This window comes from Dama dama, chromosome 1 (genome assembly GCF_033118175.1).
Source record: "Dama dama isolate Ldn47 chromosome 1, ASM3311817v1, whole genome shotgun sequence".
Lineage (NCBI taxonomy): Eukaryota > Metazoa > Chordata > Mammalia > Artiodactyla > Cervidae > Dama > Dama dama.
Window position 1 is genome coordinate 49,637,072 of NC_083681.1, and position 18,306 is coordinate 49,655,377.

General features: G+C 40.2%; 2 protein-coding genes across 2 annotated transcripts; both read left to right on the plus strand.

Annotated features, from left to right (window-relative positions):
* The first annotated feature begins 531 nt into the window (after positions 1–531).
* On the plus strand, positions 532–16,818 carry LOC133054366 (olfactory receptor 51E2). The gene is made up of 2 exons (XM_061139318.1): positions 532–626; positions 15,813–16,818. Exon 2 carries the CDS (start codon positions 15,856–15,858, stop codon positions 16,816–16,818), a length of 963 nt encoding a protein of 320 aa, XP_060995301.1. The 5' UTR covers positions 532–626; positions 15,813–15,855.
* On the plus strand, positions 7,842–8,786 carry LOC133054362 (olfactory receptor 51F2-like). The gene has a single exon (XM_061139303.1). The coding sequence runs from the start codon at positions 7,842–7,844 to the stop codon at positions 8,784–8,786; it is 945 nt and encodes a 314-aa protein (XP_060995286.1).
* Positions 16,819–18,306: the final 1,488 nt, after the last annotated feature.

The window sequence follows — 18,306 nt, forward strand, 5'->3', positions numbered from 1 at the left end:
GAGAAGCTACCTGTGGGTAGTTTACTAAAACAAGACTACACTTAATGACAGATACTATGGGATAGAGTATGACTTACATTCACAACAGCTGGTGCATTTTAGCAGTTGGGTATAAAATTTCATTTTTAAAAAGTCCTCTTTAGAGCGACTGCAAATGAGTATGGAGTTTCTTTTGGGGGTGATGAATATTTTCTAAAATTAGACTGTGATGATGGTTGTTGCACAACTCTGTGAATTTACTAGAACTTTTTAAATTGTACACTATAAATGGTGGAATTTATGGTATGTGACTTATATCTCCAAACTGTTCATATGTGAAATCCTTCAATAAAAGGGCACAATACAAGAAAATTACATCAGCCTATAAAGCACATAGCCACAAAATACAATTGCCTAATGGAAGGTATAAAAAGACTATATGAGGCAAAAGAAGTCCTCTGGGAACCGGCATACTCTGGAGACACAGTGAGTGACAACACCACAGGGAGCTGGCCGCTCAGCTCTGAGACTGTCTCCAGCCAGTCTGCCAACAAGTCTTCTCATGAGCTCAGCCTCAGCTGGATCTAAAGCCTTCCCGGCATTGTGAGTCAGCCCGAGAGGGACAGGAAAGCTGCTGTGTGGGCCCTGTAAGTAACGTTGTTTTGAAAAAGCTCAACTCTAGGCAAGCCGAACTTTCCTACCCACAGATGAGAGTCTCTTCACCCGGAGCAGAATTAGACTAGATAATGGGATGGTGGGCTGAGGTGGAGGGTAGATTTACATAATTATTTATTCTCAGGAAATCTGCAGAAAAGGGGTGTTTTGTTCTGCCAGGTGTGGGTGGGATATCCTGTTGTTCATTAGTCAAATGACTTAATCAGTTGCTAGTACATTTATCCTACTTAGTGGTTTGGTGCTCAAGAAAACTAAAGAGGTTTTCAGGGGCTGAAAAGCCCAGTGATTCTTACTAAAAATGAAAAGAATACCAATTTTGAACATCTAATGCATGCCAGGTACTGTACTAGACACAGTGTGCGTTCAAGCTTACAGAGAAGGAAACCAAATGAAAGAAAGTTTACCTTACTTGTAGGTTTCAATGAGAATAGTTTTTGAGAGCCTGAGCATTGAAATTAAAAATAAATAGGTTTAGAATCCCTACTCTGATGTTTGCTAGTTGTATGTGATCCTGTATACATTTCATAACTTCTTTCATACTCAATTTCTTCATCAGAAAAGTGAATATAATACTGCTACGTGGTGTTATAGTAAAGAAGAAAAGATAAAATGCCTATAGAGTACTTGGCAAAGTAATGTTCATAGAGCAGTAGCTGTTGTTATATTTTTGTTATTGTCACTATACAAGATCTCAAAACTAGTTGGTGTTTGAGCAAGGATCTAAACCCAGATCAGTCACACAATAGCCATGCTGCTGGCAATGACTTGGACAATACTGATAATACTATATAGTCTAATTCAGCAGTTAAAGCCATCACCACAAACTGCAGCTCATGGAGGTGCAATGGAAGAAGTGCATCACTGTGATCAAAGTGGACAAGAAAATTAGTACAGAGATTGTAGCTTCCTTCCCATAAGAGAAAATGAAGGCTAAGCAGGGACTCAGAGGATGGGTTGAACAGACCTTCTGGTGATGTCTGCACAAAACGTTCGTTTGAGGGAATTTTTGTACTTTCTCCTAACCATATTCATTAGCCCTCCTTTGTTCTTTAAGAACAGTTTCATGTTTCTGATTTAAGAAGATTGCAATGAAATACAGCCGCAAGGTTCCACGACCAACCAGACTGCTATTACTAAGCCTCCATATGTAATCCTCTTAAGGCTCCAGTTTTTGACATTTCAGAAATAAAATCAATATGAACTTAATGTTGACTTGTATACTGAGGCTAAGTGAGTGGATGGTGAGTATGCGTGGTATGTGTGTACATGAGGGAGGCAGTTCTGAGCAGATGATCTGCTAGAGTTCAATATCATTTTCTGATAAATGAAGCAAAGAAGAGGGAGCCACGATAGGAATGGGAGAAGGGGTAGGATCTTCTTGATTCTTACTGATTGAGCTATCTGAGGATATATGGGTGGAGCTATCCCTCAGGTATAGATAAAATAGTTTATTCACATTCTATTCACTGGCCCTAAGCAGAGAGCTTTGATTTGTTCTCCAGACTACTGCCAGTTCCTTTCCTAAATCATCAATTTGATTTACTCATTCTACTTCCATGACCTAGTTGAAGCCTAGAAATCTTCTTACTGCTTCAAAGATTTTATTAACTTTTAAAATACAGAACTTTGGAGAGGCCGTAATTAGATCTCAGGTTCGTGAGCCATCAGGATGTAAGTGCTATTTAAAGCCGTGGGAATAGCTGTTATATCACAAGAAGAATATATGGAGAGCAAAAAATATGAGGAACTTCTTGGAAGAAAATGGCAGTCTTCAGTTTAGTTCAGTTGCTCAGTCATGTCTGACTCTTTGTGGCCCCATGGACTGTGGCACGCCAGGTCTCGCTGTCCATCACCAACTCCCAGAGCCTACTCAAACTCATGTCCATCGCATCAGTGATGCCATCCAACCATCTCATCCTCTGTTGTTCCGTCTCCTCCTGCCTTCAGTCTTTCTCAGCATCAGGGTCTTTCCCACTGGTCCATTCTTTGCATCTGGTGGCCAGAGTATTAGAACTTCAGCTTTAGCATTAGTCCTTCCAGTGAATATTCAGGACTTATTTCCTTTAAGATTGACTGGTTTGATCTCCTTGCAGTCCAAGGGACTCTCAAGAGTCTTCTCCAACACTACAATTCAAAAGCATCAATTCTTTGGCGCTCAGCTTTCTTAATGGTCCAACTCTCACATCCACACATGACTACTAGAAAAACCATAATTTTGACTAGATGAACCTTTGTTGGCAAAGTAATGTCTCTGCTTTTTAAATGCTGTCTAATCCATGGCTGATTCATAGCAATGTATGACAAAACCCACTGGAAAAAAAAATAATAATAAAAATTTAAAAAAAAAAAAAAAAAAAATAAGAGCAAACAGCATGGCAAAAAAAAAAAAAAAAAAAAAAAAAAAATAAATGCTGTCTAAGTTGGTCATAACTTTTCTTCCAAGGAGCAAGCGCCTTTTAATTTCATGGCTGCAGTCACCATCTGCAGTGATTTTGGAGCCCCCGAAAATAAAGCCTGTCACTATTTCCATTGCTTCCACATAAACTTGCTATGAAGTGATGGGATCAGATGCCATGATCTTAGTTTTCTGAATGTTGAGTTTTAAGCCAACTTTTTCACTCTCCTCTTCCACTGTCAACAAGAGGCTCTTTAGTTCTTCTTCACTTTCTGCCATAAGGGTGGTGTCCCCTGTATATCTGCGGTTATTGATATTTCTCCCCGTGATCTTGATTCCAGCTTGTGCTTCATCCAGCCCAGTGTTTCTCGCAATGTACTCTGAATATAAGTTAAATATGCAAGGTGACAATATACATCCTTGATGTACTCCTTTCCCAATTTGGAACCAGTCTGTTGTTCCATGTCCAGTTGTAACTGTTACTTCCTGACCTGTATACAGATTTCTCAAGAGGCAGGTCAGGTATTCTGGTATTCCCATCCTTTTCAGAATTATCCACAGTTTGTTGTGATCCACACAGTCAGAGGCTTTGGCGTAGTCAGTAAAGCAGACATAGATGTTTTTCTGGAACTCTCTTACTTTTTCAATGATCGAACGGATGTTGGCAATTTGATCTCTGGTTCCTCTGCCTTTTCTAAAACCAGCTTGAACATCTGGAAGTGCATGGTTCATGTATTTATTGTTGAAGCCTGGCTTGGAGAATTTTGAGCATTACTTTACTAGTGTGCATGATGAGTGTAATTGTGCAGTAGTTTGAGCATTCTTTGGCATTGTCCATCTTTAGGATTGGAGTAAAACAGAACTTCTCCAGTCCTGCAGCCACTGTTGAGTTTTCCAAATTTGCTGGCATATTGAGTCCAGCACTTTCACAGCATCATCTTTTAGGATTTGAAAGAGCTCAACTAGAATTCCATCACCTCCACTACCTTTGTTCATAGTGATGCTTCCTAAGGTCCACTTGACTTCACATACCAGGATGTCTGGCTCTAGGTGAGTGATCACACCATCATAATTATCTGGGTCATGAAGATCTTTTTCATATAGTTCTGTGTATTCTTGCCACCTCTTTGTAATATCTTCTGCTTCTGTTAGGTCCATACCATTTTTATCCTTTATTGAGCCAATCTTTGCATGAAATATTCCCTTGGTATCTCTAATTTTCTTGAAGAAATCTCAAGACTTTCCCATTCTATTATTTCCCTCTATTTCTTTGCATTGATCACTGAGGAAGACTTTCTTATCTCTCCTTGCTATTCTTTGGAACTCTGCATTCAAATGGGTATATTTTTCCTTTTCTCCTTTGCCTTTCACTTCTCTTCTTTTCTCAGCTATTTGTAAGGTCTCCTCAGACAATCAATTTGCCTTTTTGCATTTCTTTTTCTTGGGGATGATCTTGACCACTGCCTCCTGTACAATGTCATGAACCTCTGTCCATAGTTCTTCAAGCACTCTATGAGATCTAATCCCTTGAATCTGTTTGTCACTTCCACTGTATAATCGTAAGGGATTTGATTTAGATCATACCTGAATGGTCTAGTGGTTTTCCCTACTTTCTTCAATTTAAGAGTTCTACAACTAGTGGTATTTCTTTGTCTGTGATTCCTCTGATATACATTATGCCTAGTACACAGTGCCTGACATGTAGTAGGTTTTTCAAACAGGTAATTTTCCTTTTTTTTTTTTCATAAGTGTCACTGGGCTCTGATTAAAGATGAGGTTTTCTGACTCTCAGTGTTGAGGTCCTGACATCTCTCTGGTTTTCTCAGGCACCAAACCTCCGTTATTTTGCTTGCTTTGTACCACTAGTGCTGACATTATCCAGTGAGCACCCAGTTTGATGCTGAAACAAATGAGGTGTTTATTGTAGATGATCAAAAGCTTAGGGGGAGTTGCTGGCTCTGAAAGGAATAAGGAAGCCCCTGTGTCTGAGCCCAGCATGGATGATGAGAGGGTGCAGGGAGTGTTGGTTTAGACCAATGGAAAAGAAGGTATTCAAGGAAGTTCTCTTCTGCCAAGCTCGGCACAGATCACTTCAACCTGAACCGTTCTTCTGATCATGCAGAAAGAAAGGAAAAGAGGAGAAAACCACAAGAATGAAAACAAACAGCAAATAAATTGAATCATAAAATAAGGGGAATCATGAAGACTTTAGGATGAAAGAGAAATTGTTCATATAGCAATTTATTTTTTTAACTGATCTCATAAAATTGTGTAGAGCTCAATGACAAAAGTTACACTTAATCATTGCAAATCACTGTGAAAATCATTGTGACAGGCTGAATTAGTTGACATATATGGAGGTCTTTTGTATTCTCATAACAACTTTTATTATTCATCATGATATGCTGGATATTGAAATTATTTATAAGCAGCAGCATTCACTCTCCCTTAATTATAAGCTCTGTAAGAGGTGTTTTGTTTGTGTTATGTCTTAGCTTCTAACACAGCACTGTGCCCAGAGTAGGTACTCAGGAAATGTGTCTGAGAGTGTAAGGCAAGAGCAAATAAGCAATATTACAAGCTCATTCTGGCTTGACAGTTTCTGGCTTGGAATACTTTGTCTTGACATACACAAAATGTGAAATTATTTCAAGTACTGTTTTTCTTGGAAAGCCTTTTGCAAATACCCCAAACCTTTTGTACACAGAATTGAAGTGATTCCTTTTTCATAATTTCTCTACTTCCCGAGTAACCTCAGAAAGTTGTTAACTTCAAAAACTGAGTCCCAGGTTCTATGAAAAATGATAAGAAATAAGTCAAAGACTTGTGGAAAATGAGATGTGAACCCATTATTATAAATCATCATAAGTATCATTAATTTAATAGATTTTTAGTTTATCTTCCTGATCAATACATACTTATTAAATGTAAAAACTATAAAAAAAATTTTCAGAAATCACTATAGTTATAATTAATTTCAAAAAGTGCTAATAGAACCTGTTAATGTTTCAAACTTTCACAGTTAATTGTGAAATACATGCCAGTTGTGTGAGACAGTGTCTATTGATACTTCATTTTTTTAAGTTTTTTTTTAATTGTTTATTATTTTTGGCTGCTCTGAGTCTTTCTTGCTGTGTGTGATTTCTCTAGTTGCAGCAAGCAGAGGTTACTCTCTAGCAGAGGCATGCATTTCTCATTGTAATGGTTTCTCTTATTGCAGAGCACTGGCTCTAAGTACCCAGGCTTCGGTAGTTGAGGCACATAACCTTATTTGCCCCAAGACATGTGGGATCTTCTCAGACCAGGAATCAAATCTGTGTCCCCTGCATTGGCAGGCAGTTTTTTGTTTTGTTTTGTTTTGTTTTTTTTACCCCTGGACCACTAGGGAATCCTGATACTTCATTTCTATAAAATGATCAACTCCATGGCAGTGCCATGGGAGTAGTATCCAGAAAAAAATTTCCTTTTTAAATAAATATTCCATTTTTGTTAATTCTCATTTCCCTTATGAGATTTGCTAATATATTCTGACAGTAATTTGATTGGTTCTCTGAGGACAGCCTCATTTTTCTAAGCTGGAGACTATGAAGTCATAGTTCACTGATTTGACCAACTTATGTAAATTAACACTCTTTTTTCCTGGAATTCTCCATTAATCAAATTAAAAATTTCCTGTTAAAACTACGAGATTTATATAGGGAATTCTTTACCTTGCACTTTGGGTGAAACTGTGATCTGGAAGCTCTTAGTTTCCCTTAAGGAACAGTGATCTTAACATTGGTTACAAGTTCATTCTGGCTCAACCCTCTTTCACATATGCCATTCTAAAAGCTTTGAAATACTAATCTCTGTTTTCCCCATACCCCTTCTTCCAATTCATACAGACCTATTTACCCAGGCTCCAATTGCTTACTCAATGAAAAATAAAGTTTTATGTTTCCCTCCAAAGCAAAGCTGTAAGATTCTATTAGGTGTTTCCTTAGAAGCATGTCTTAACAAAATGGAGAAAAATCTGTTCTTTGCTAGTGAAGAAAACCTAGTCTTTAAAGAAATTGAAGAAATATATTTAAAACTGACAGCATGTTATATCAAGTGGGGGCCAGAGGCCTCTGTAAGTAATAAGTCTGTGTTCTAGCTCTCCATCTCTCTAATGCAATTCCAGATGCTCTAAGGGTCTGGACAAGGGTCAAATGACAAAGGTCATTTGAAAGGTTAGATACTATAGTCACCTGCACATGACTGCACTGATGCCTAAGTCATTTATTATCACTTAATACATGTTATTTTGCATTATAAGTATCTCTTTCTCAATATTTTCTGGCTTCCCAAATTATCTGTAAGCTTCACTGCTTTCTCTTCTCTTGACCAATGTAATACTGCTCCTCCAAAACCTCAATCATTTGTCTCTGATGCCAACTATACAGAATATATTCCAAAGAGGATGGAGTATGATCAGCCAGTCTTGGGTCAAGTGTCTTTTCTTAGTTCTGCCATCTCTGGCTAGAGGAAAAGATCACATAATATAAACCTCGCTACCAGAAAAATGCTCCAGGGAAGAAAAATCATGAGCAGGAACAAATACAAAAAAAAAAAAGTATTTTTAAAGCAGTTGAAATTTTGCAATTATTTTATCAATTTATATCAGCCATTAATATTTACATAAGATATAGATCTTCATCTCTGGTTAGCTTTTGGTTGAATAAAATTATTTGTAATTGGATTGCCTGTTTAAATGTAAGTTTTTTGGTTATTCCAGAATTTCATGTTGGAATTCTGTGCTTCTTAATTCATCATGTCAAACTTGCAAAATACCACATCCTCTTCCGTCATTTTCCTGCTGACTGGTGTTCCCGGGCTGGAAGCCTTCCACACCTGGATCTCCATTCCCTTCTGCTTTCTCTATGCAACTGCTCTCTCGGGAAACAGCCTGGTTCTCTTTGCCATCGTCACTCAGCCCAGCCTCCATGAGCCCATGTATTATTTCCTGTCCATGCTTTCCACCACTGACCTTGGCTTGTCTGTATCCACTCTGGTCACCATGCTGGGTATATTCTGGTTCAATGCCAGGGAGATCAGTTTTAATGCCTGCTTGTCACAGATGTTCTTTATTAAACTCTTCACTGTCATGGAATCTTCAGTGTTGTTGGCCATGGCTTTTGATCGTTTTGTGGCCATCTCTGACCCCCTCAGGTATGCCATCATTTTAACAGACTCCAAAATAACTCAAATTGGAGTGGCCATTGTCATCAGGGGGACGCTAACACTCACGCCAATGGTAGCCCTTCTTACGAGACTGTCCTATTGCCACAGCCACGTGCTCCACCACTCCTATTGCTTCCACCCTGATGTGATGAAGCTCTCATGCACAGACACCAGGATCAACAATGTGGTGGGGCTGACTGCCATGATCTCTACTGTTGGTGTGGACTCAGTGCTCATCCCCTTTTCTTATGTTTTGATCATTAAGACTATCCTCAGCATTGCATCCCCAGAAGAGAGGAAGAAAGCCTTCAGCACATGTATCTCTCATATTGGGGCTGTTGCCATTTTCTATATCCCATTGATCAGTCTGTCCTTTGTTCACAGATTTGGGAAATGGGCCCCACCATATGTACATACTATGATTGCTAACACCTACCTGCTAATCCCCCCTGTCATGAACCCCATCATCTACAGTGTGAAGACAAAACAGATACGCAGAGCTGTGATAAAAATTCTCCATTCCAAAGACACATAGAATCATAGAAACAGTCTATGTTAGGTTGTTTTATCAATAAAAAAGTGAATCTGGTGATCGTTGATGCCAAATGTGCAAATATTTAAAATCAAAGATGAAATATATTTAGAAAATCAGCTTGACTGACCCATTTATTTTACAAATGAGGAGATGAGACATTAGAATAGAAGGAATGAGCAGCTTTACTGTCTAGAATTTCTCCTCCAATGACTGCTTATTCTAAACTGTTATTTATCCTGCCAGTAGTCTGTCTCTTTTTACTTCATCCACTTCTCAGCAGGTAAGATGACACAGTATGAAAAAGTCACTCCTTTTTGAGAAATAGGTAGTATTTTCTAACTGCAATAATAATTTTAACTAATATTTATTATTTCCTTTGACCAGTCATTGTTCTGTTTTTTACACATATTAACACATTTTTATATTCAAAACAAAATGATAAGATAGTCATTTTTATTATTAACGAGAAAAGCTGAAGCACAAAAATATTAAGTAACATGCTTAAACAGCTACTAAGCTACTTCCTTTCCACCTGCAAACTGACTTCCTTCAGGGTCCTCCTACTCTTAACTTTGATGGTGTATGTAGTATAAACCATATATGTATTTATATATCTATGCTGTATTTATATGTAATATAAACATGTATATACAATATAATGTATAATTATACATGAATTGGATCCACTAGAGGAGGAAATGGCAGCCCACTCCAGTATTCTTGCCAGGAGAATTCCATGACAGAGGAGCCTGGCAGGCTACAGTCCATGGGGTCGCAGAGAATGGGACACGATTGACCATCGAGCAGCAGCATACATAAATTAACTAACTTGTACTGGGGGGGGCACAATTTAGCCAAACAAACAAAAAAATAAAACTGTATTCTCTAGAAATTTTCAGCTAATTAATCAAATAAAAACCTAAAACAAAATCCTCAAACCTCACAAATGTATTTCTACTTAATGTTCTTTCCCAGCTAAGCATATTCCAGGGTTTCTTTCTGACCTCCCTCAACTTTCTGCCCCAGCAGAAACTGAAAAGTGACTAGAATTGCAAAGGAATTACAAGTTGTGTTATTAGAATTGTTTTAATTTGTAGCATTTATTTCATGTATGGCTTAATCTAGCAAGTTAATTATTTTTCCCAACCTGGGTATATCCAATAATTCTCAAAAATTTAAAGTGCATGTTTCAATGATACATTGGTATCACTCAGTAATCGTGGGCCCTATAGCTGGTATCAGGTCCAACAAGGAAGTAGAAGTAGTCATTCATAGCTACAGGGAATTTATTCACAGTACCAGCTACTTTATAGTTAGGATGATGTCAAAATCCTCAGCATGTTTGACAATAGTATTTTCAGAGTCAATTACTGTTCATTTTCATCTTTGTTATCATCGTATGTTGAAATGTCCCAGAACTTTGTTCTGATACCTGTCTTATTCTTTGTTGTATTCTCATTTCTGGTCATCTAATTTAATATCATGTCTTTACATACCATATATAGGCTTGCGAGTCCCAAATAAGTATTTATAATATAGTCCAAACTCATATCTAATTGCCTGTGCATCAGTATCTTCATTTGGATATCTAAAAATCATCTTAGACTCATCATATCCAAAACCATATCCTGGTATTCACATCAATGAAAAAATATTCTCAATCACAGTTTTCTATAACCCAGAAACTCTGCCTTTCAAGATGCTGAGAGAAGACTTGGTTATTTCTGGCGCATGTCCATCTCCCCCATTCTACAACCAATCTTTAGCAAATGCTGACGACTCTTTATTCCAGGTATTCCAGATATTGATATCTGGAGTACACCTACTTTCTACTACTTCTGCTGCTACCACCATGTTCCAAGCCATCGTCATTTTGAATCTGATTTTGCTTTATAGTACAGTCTATTTCCCCCAAGGTAGTTAAAAGGATTATCTTAATACACAAGACAAATCATGTCACATCCTCTGTGCAACATGTTCCAGAGGTCTCCTGTCTTACCCAAGAAACGTTTACAGTCATTAAAATACCTTATACAAAGATTTATGTGCTCTGACTCGTCTTCATCGCTCAACTTCATCTCCTACTACTCTCCTCCTTACTTACTCTACTACACCCACACTAACCTCCAAACATTCCCTTAAACACACCGAGCATGCTTCATCCTCAGACTTTGCACTTGCAGATCTCCTTACTTGGGATGTTCTTCCTCCCGATACATGATTTGCTCCCTGTCACCATGCAGTCTCTGCTCATGCACCCCCTTATTACAGGGCCCTTTATACCACAAAAAATAATAATGACAACACCACCTCTTCCTCAATTCCTGCCTACATTCACTCTCTTCCTTACCTACCTTGTTTTAACTTCTAGCACTTTCACACTCGCTGTAACGCATTACATATCTGTTTATTTCTTTTCTAGCTTCCCCATTAAAAGGTAAGGTCTTTGAGAATAAGGACTTTGTTTCATTTAAACTCTCTTCCTGCCAGATAGAAAAAAAAAAATCATAAAATCTGTGTGGCCTGGCTCTATTTGCTGCTCAAAGTCATTGCTTCCCCTTGACCCAGTGCTCCAGGCACAACAAACAACTTGCATTTCCTTAGCCTTGATTGCTCCATCTCACTTTCAAGCCTTTGCACAGGCTCCTCCACTTACAGCACCCTCACTCTCTTCCCTCTGACCAAGTAGAAGTGGCTTTCCTTCAGAGATGTTTTCATGATGTCTCAAGTCTGTCTCGGAGAAGGCAATGGCACCCCACTCCAGTACTCTTGCCTGGAAAATCCCATGGACAGAGGAGCCTGGGCTGCAGTCTATGGGGTCACTAAGAGTTGAAAACAACTGAGCGACTTCACTTTCCCTTTTCACTTTCATGCATTGGAGAAGGAAATGGCAACCCACTCCAGTGTTCTTGCCTGGAGAATCCCAGGGACAGAGGAGCCTGGTGGGCTGCCGTCTATGGGGTCGTACGGAGTCGGACACAACTGAAGCGACTTAGCAGCAGCAGCAGCAAGTCTGTCTGGTGTCCTTTTCAGGTTCTCCTGCATCATTTTGTGCTTCTGCTTCATGGCACCTTTTTTCAGACTCAACTGTAAGCATTCTCCCCACAAAAGACTCTGCTTACTTCTTGAGATCAAGGGACCATGTCTCAGTCACCATTAGAAATTAGAGAAATGCGCACATGATGTGGGTTCACAGACTCAATTTTTGTTTGATGTTTCCACACATGACATAAGATAGGGCAGGAAGACAGGAGAGAGAGACAAAGAGGTGCTTGGGCTAGAGAAGATGGATGGGGGTACCCAGTGTCCTAAAAATGGGAGGAGATGGAACTTCAGTCTTAAGAACTAGACAGCCAGGAAGCTCTCACTACTTCTACAGATATTTATCCCCCATCAGCACCCTCCCGCAGGGCCAACATTAACATGTGAAAAGCCCCACTGTGCAACCATCCAGGCAACTTGTAAGCACTATTCCTAGGGAGTGCCTAATGTAGACGTTAAGGGAAATGGGAGTGGGGTGCAGAGCAAATGTCATCTCTGACCCAAGGGACAAATTCACAATGAATTGGAGATTTTCCTAAAGGCCAGAGCGGTGGTAGACACATGGCCACTACTTCACTTGGACTCCTTAATGAGAATCCTTAAATGTTCCATAAGTCCTATGAGGCCCTGTATGATCCAATTGCCCATTACTTCTCTGATTGTATCTCCCTGCTACTCTTGCCCTGGTTCTCTCTCCTCAGCACAATGGCCTTTTTGGTATTCTAAACCCCCAGATACATTCTCTTCTCAGGAACTTTATTTGTGGTTTCTTTTCCTTCTTCCTGGAATAGTCTTCTTAAAATACGTCCGTGGATATATTTCTCACTCTACCAGGATTCTCCTCAAATGCTTTTATTCTGGGGAGTCTTCGTAATGTTGTGCAATAGCTTCATTTAAAATTTCTACTATCCCCTTGAGATGTATTTATTTCCTTCTTCCCTTTATTTTTTTCTCCTGAAGCCTACCTAACATCCTCTTTCATTTTTTATAGCAACTCCATTTATTGTCTGTACCCCTAACCAGAACACTCCATGAGGCTGGAGATTTGTATGTGTGGCATCTATTTTGCTTATTACATAGCTGTCGTTGTTCAGTTGCTAGGTCATGTCCAACTCTTTGTCACCCCATGAACTGCAGCATGCCAGGCCTGATAAAACTTTGTTGAATGTGAATAAATAAAGAATCCAAATACTTGGTTCTCTGACCATATTATAACTCATGAACCATATGACCTAAGCAAAGAGACTAGGTCATGTGTATGCTTTATCTGTGACACAGCTGCAATGAAAAGTGGTTTCCTCACCTGAAAATCCATTTCATCAACTGAAAGAAAAGCCGGGACTGGGAAAAGAGAAGTTCAAGAGGTGCATGGCCTTATTGTGAATTATGGGACTACACTTTTGTGTGCCTATCTCAATAAAGAGAATATGAACTCCTAGAGCTCAAGAACCTGATTACATACATTGGCAACCGTGTCTAGTAAAGTGGCTAACTAGAGTTTGAGTTACTTGGAGGGGCAGATATAGATTGTTGAGAGTCCTGTATGTGTAAGTGTGGCAGTGATGGCCGAGGCAGTGGGCCCCTGGTAATCTTCGCTCATCCACCCCCACCAGACTGAAGCAGTGGGAAGCCTGTGGGACTGATATACAAGTGGCCATGGAGGTATTGCTCCCTGCCTGCACAGCCCCCAGGCCCTCAGTCTGTAGTCCCATAGCCTATCCCCATGGGATTCCTAGGCAGAGTTATAAATAAATCTGTGCCTGAAAGGGAGAGTCAGCTTCAGCTGCCTCTCGTCAGGACTGTACCATATTCAAGTTGAGCGCATCCTCACTGGGGTCAGGCAGCCCATAGTCCCTGGCACCCTAAGGAACCTTGAAGACCCTACAAACTGTCTCGTGGCAGGGTAGGGGGAAGCCTTTGTGTCCCACCCATGTTTTCATTGATGAGGAAGAAGCGTTCCAGAGCTTTAGCTGCCACCCAGAAAGGCAAGTGAGAATAGATGCCACAGCCACACTCAGACCCAAAGAGAAGCTGAAACTGGGTCTGGCTAGAGGTCCCTTTAGGCAGAAGGCCAGACCACATGGGAGGAAAGCATGAGGTCTTCTGGGATAGGTAACTGGGGAGATGAAACAATGCCCCTAAGTCTTAGGCTGCTACCAGCAAAGCAGAAAAGGTGCCCTGCAGAGAGAAGAGTCAGGGAGATATTTGACTCTGAGGCCACCAGAGACCCTTCTGTCTGCCCATGCAGATACTGTCATCAGAGGGGCTGAGAAAGGAGAAAAGCATTACTGTGCTCCCCTTGCTACCCTCCATGCTTGTGAGCATCTGCCTCTGAAAAACGCTTTTCATTCTCTGACAGCAGTGGAGGGGGATAAAGCTGGGATCTGATATTTGTCAAGTAAGGTAGCTGTAATATCTTGGCACATGTCTGAGAAAGGAGGAGAACAAATAGTCATCAGAGGAGGGGTTTTCTGATCTTTGAACCTGGATCTGTTCTTCCTTGCTTATCCAAGATAAGGATCATCTAAGTCAAAATTTTTAGTTTTAATTTTATCATATTGTGTTTTTAGATACCTGGTCACTCTCCTCTCCAAACCCTCTCCACTAGGGCCAAATAGAAGAGCATGTCTCAGCAGCTGAAAGGACACAGGTTAGGAGTGCAGAGGAATCCTGGTGGGGTGGGGGGGAGTGGGGAGGATGAACAGTTTAATCCCAGTATCACTGATGAAGTCACCTGCAGAGTGTATTCTAAAGATTCACAACCTCTTTTGAAAGCCGAGCCTTTAGCTCTTTAGTGACAATTAGCTATATGTATCAGAGTACTGAGGGAGACTTTCAGGAAAGAATTTGATGAGGTCAGAACACAGAATGAGGCAGAGCAACACTGAGTTTCCTAAGAAAGCAAAGACTCACCTAATATAAATAACTCATGGCCAGAGGTTCCAAGAAAGATAAAGCTCTAGGAGTATCAAGACTCAACTCAAGCTCTCTTTGTAGCAGTGAGAGTGGCCTTAGAAACAACTTTTAAAATTGGAGGGACCCATCAGCCAGGAACAGAGAGAAAGCCTTCACAGGGACCACACCTGGCAGCTACCAGCACCTTCATCTCCCGGGAATTCATTGGTGGGAGCTACTGCCTTTCATTTGATGACCCCAGATAAGTTTCCTTGTTACCTTAAGATATTGACTTTGGCCTTTTTTCCTTAATCTTTATTTTGTGGGTTTTATTTGTTTGTTTTTATTTTTTTTTATTACAGTTGTATCTTTCCTCTCTTGCTGACCTTAGACCTGGGGACCTGGAATCCTGAAAATTTGCAACCAAACAAAGCAAAACCAAAACAAAATAGAAAACCTTCCTATCCCCACTTTTCGCTCTACCTTTTATTCCCTTCTCTGTCTTTTTAATTTCTACTCAGTATTTCAAGACTGAACAGAAGGATCATCTTGTTTCAGAGAGTTTCCTCTGATGATGCTTCTCCCATCCTATGCATTAAATGCACATCTTTGCCTAACACACATCCCAAGATACTAATATTTTCATTACTTAACTATCTTTCACTCTAGGCAAGGTATCTGAAAGGCAAATGATGTGTCACAGCATCTGAAAGACAAAAATATACATTTTTGTCTCTCTATTTTCAGCATCTAGCAAATATCCTTGATATATGGTAAGTCTTATAAATAAATGCTTATAGAACAGAAAAATGATTCCCAGGGAACTTGAGAAACACAGATTTTTGGGATGAGCGTTGTTCTCCCCAGGTTCCCTTTTACAAACGTAAATGGACTTTGAGAGTAGTGACTGATAAGTGAATTTGAGCTGTCACTTTCCCCTTTGGCAGGAGGCTTCAGACAGCCTTTTTATGAAAGAACCCAAATGACTTGGAGGAGTGAGAGAAGAGAGAAGGGGAAGGAGAGCTAAGGTGTATTCAGTCCCCAGGTCTCTGGGGCCAGCCTGTCTGACTGTGCTCCCTGTCCTAACAGGCTAGCAGGCTGCCAGTGTGACCTCACCTTCTCGGGGCCAGCTATGAGTACCTGCAACTTCACACATGCCACCTTTGTACTTATTGGTATCCCAGGACTAGAAGCAGCTCAGTTCTGGATTGGCTTCCCCCTGCTTTCTATGTATGCTGTGGCATTGTTTGGAAACTGCATCGTGGTCTTCATCATAAGGATGGAGCGCAGCCTCCACGCTCCCATGTACCTCTTTCTCTGCATGCTGGCAGCCATCGACTTGGCCTTGTCCACATCCACCATGCCCAAGATCCTCGCCCTCTTCTGGTTCGACTCCCGGGAGATCACCTTTGATGCCTGTATGACCCAGATGTTCTTTATCCACGCTCTCTCAGCCATCGAGTCCACCATCCTACTGGCCATGGCCTTTGACCGTTACATAGCAATCTGCCACCCGCTGCGCCATGCCGCAGTGCTCAGCAACACAGTGACAGCCCAGATTGGCCTGGTGGCTGTGGCCCGCGGATCCCTCTTCTTCATCCCACTGCCTCTGCTCATCAAACGGCTAGCCTTCTGCCAATCCAACGTGCTCTCGCATTCCTACTGCGTGCACCAGGATGTAATGAAGTTGGCCTATGCAGACACATTGCCCAATGTGGTCTATGGTCTTACTGCCATTCTGCTGGTCATGGGTGTGGATGCCCTGTTCATCTCTTTGTCCTATTTTCTGATTATACGAACTGTTCTACAACTGCCTTCCAAGTCGGAGCGGACCAAGGCCTTTGGAACCTGTGTGTCACACATTGGTGTGGTACTGGCCTTCTATGTGCCTCTCATCGGCCTCTCAGTGGTGCATCGCTTTGGGAACAGCCTTCATCCCATTGTGCATGTTCTCATGGGTGATGTCTACCTACTTCTGCCTCCTGTCATCAATCCCATCATTTATGGTGCCAAGACCAAACAAATCAGAATTCGGGTGCTAGCTATGTTTAAGATCAGCTGTGACAGGGAGTTTCAGCCTGTGGGAGGCAAGTGACCCCTACCACTGCACTTATTCTTACCTTTAATGGCTTAATATAATGATATCCTAATGCTAGCTTGATCTCAGTTGCCCATAAACACATCAGTGAATTTCTCTGGTTTGGCTTCTAAATACTTCCTCTGCTTGGGGTGAAATTTTTGAGGCTGCCATAATCCTTTTCTGGGCTTCCCAGGTGGGTGCAAGTGGTAAAGAACCCATCTGCCAGTGCAGGAGATGTAAGAGACATGGGTTCAACCCCTGGGTCAGGAAGATCTGCTGGAAGAGGGTGCAGCAACCCACTCCCATATTCTTGCCTGGAGAATCCCATGGACAGGGGAGCCTGGTGGGCTACAGTCCCTGGGGTCTCAAAGAGTCAGACACAACTGAGTGACTAACACTACCACTGCTCCTACTATCCTTGTTATATAAAAAGCTAAAATTAGAAAATAAACAGCAAAAGAACATAAAGAAGAGTGGCAAAAGTACAGTTTGACTTTTAAACAAGGGAAAAATTGCTTTGATTAGTAGTCCAAGAAACCTACTTTAACACAATAATTAGGCAACATTTTTGCTTATTTAATTAGCAGTTTTTATTAATGAGAATTCACAATGAAAAAGGAGTTTGTGTTGAAACATATATGCTTTAGCATCACAGCTGATGGTGCAACTGGCAAAATGCAGCAAGAGCTTTTTAAAAGTTATGAGTGTTAATGCTGTAATCTCTCTTTTGAAAATTTATTCTAACAAAATATCCCTAAATGCAGAAAATAAGTTTCTCATAAGATATATCAGTCATACCATCATTTATAGTAATCATGTATTTGACATCCAAGGTTTGATTTATAAAAAAATAAAGAATAGTAAACTCAAGTATGAGCTTCCTTGGTGACTCAGACATGGTCTTTTCACTTAATGGAATATTATGTGAAATAGTCCATGTTAAGGAAATATTTATTATGTGACCTTTAAAGACTCTGCTATAAAATGAAACATGCATATAATGTTAAGAAAAATAAGGATACATGATTGAAACTAACTTGTAAAACAATCTATGCCCTGAAAGAAATGTGGTCAAATTACTAGTGACTTACTTCTGTTTCTATCTTCTAATTCCTTTTTTATGGAGCTCTTGTACACCTTTTATCATTTGTACAAGTTAGCATGTACAACTTTTAAAATGGAAAAAATGAAACTGATCATTTATGTATACCAGGGCTTGTCAAAGACTCATTGTTTCCTATTTATTACCTGGGAAGTTCAGCTTTAAATAATAATGTCAATGAATATATCTTGAGTGGTTGCAATATTCCAGAAATCTAAGTGCTTTATAGGTTTTATCTTATCTTCACACCAACTTTATGGCATAGGGACTATTTTTGTCCTCCATTACCAGTGCAAGAAATAAGGTTTATATTGAGAAAACCAAGGCACACGTTTTGTGGGTGCCGTGCCATGATTCCAAATTAAATTTCATAACCAAATACGGTTATTTAATGTCCATGA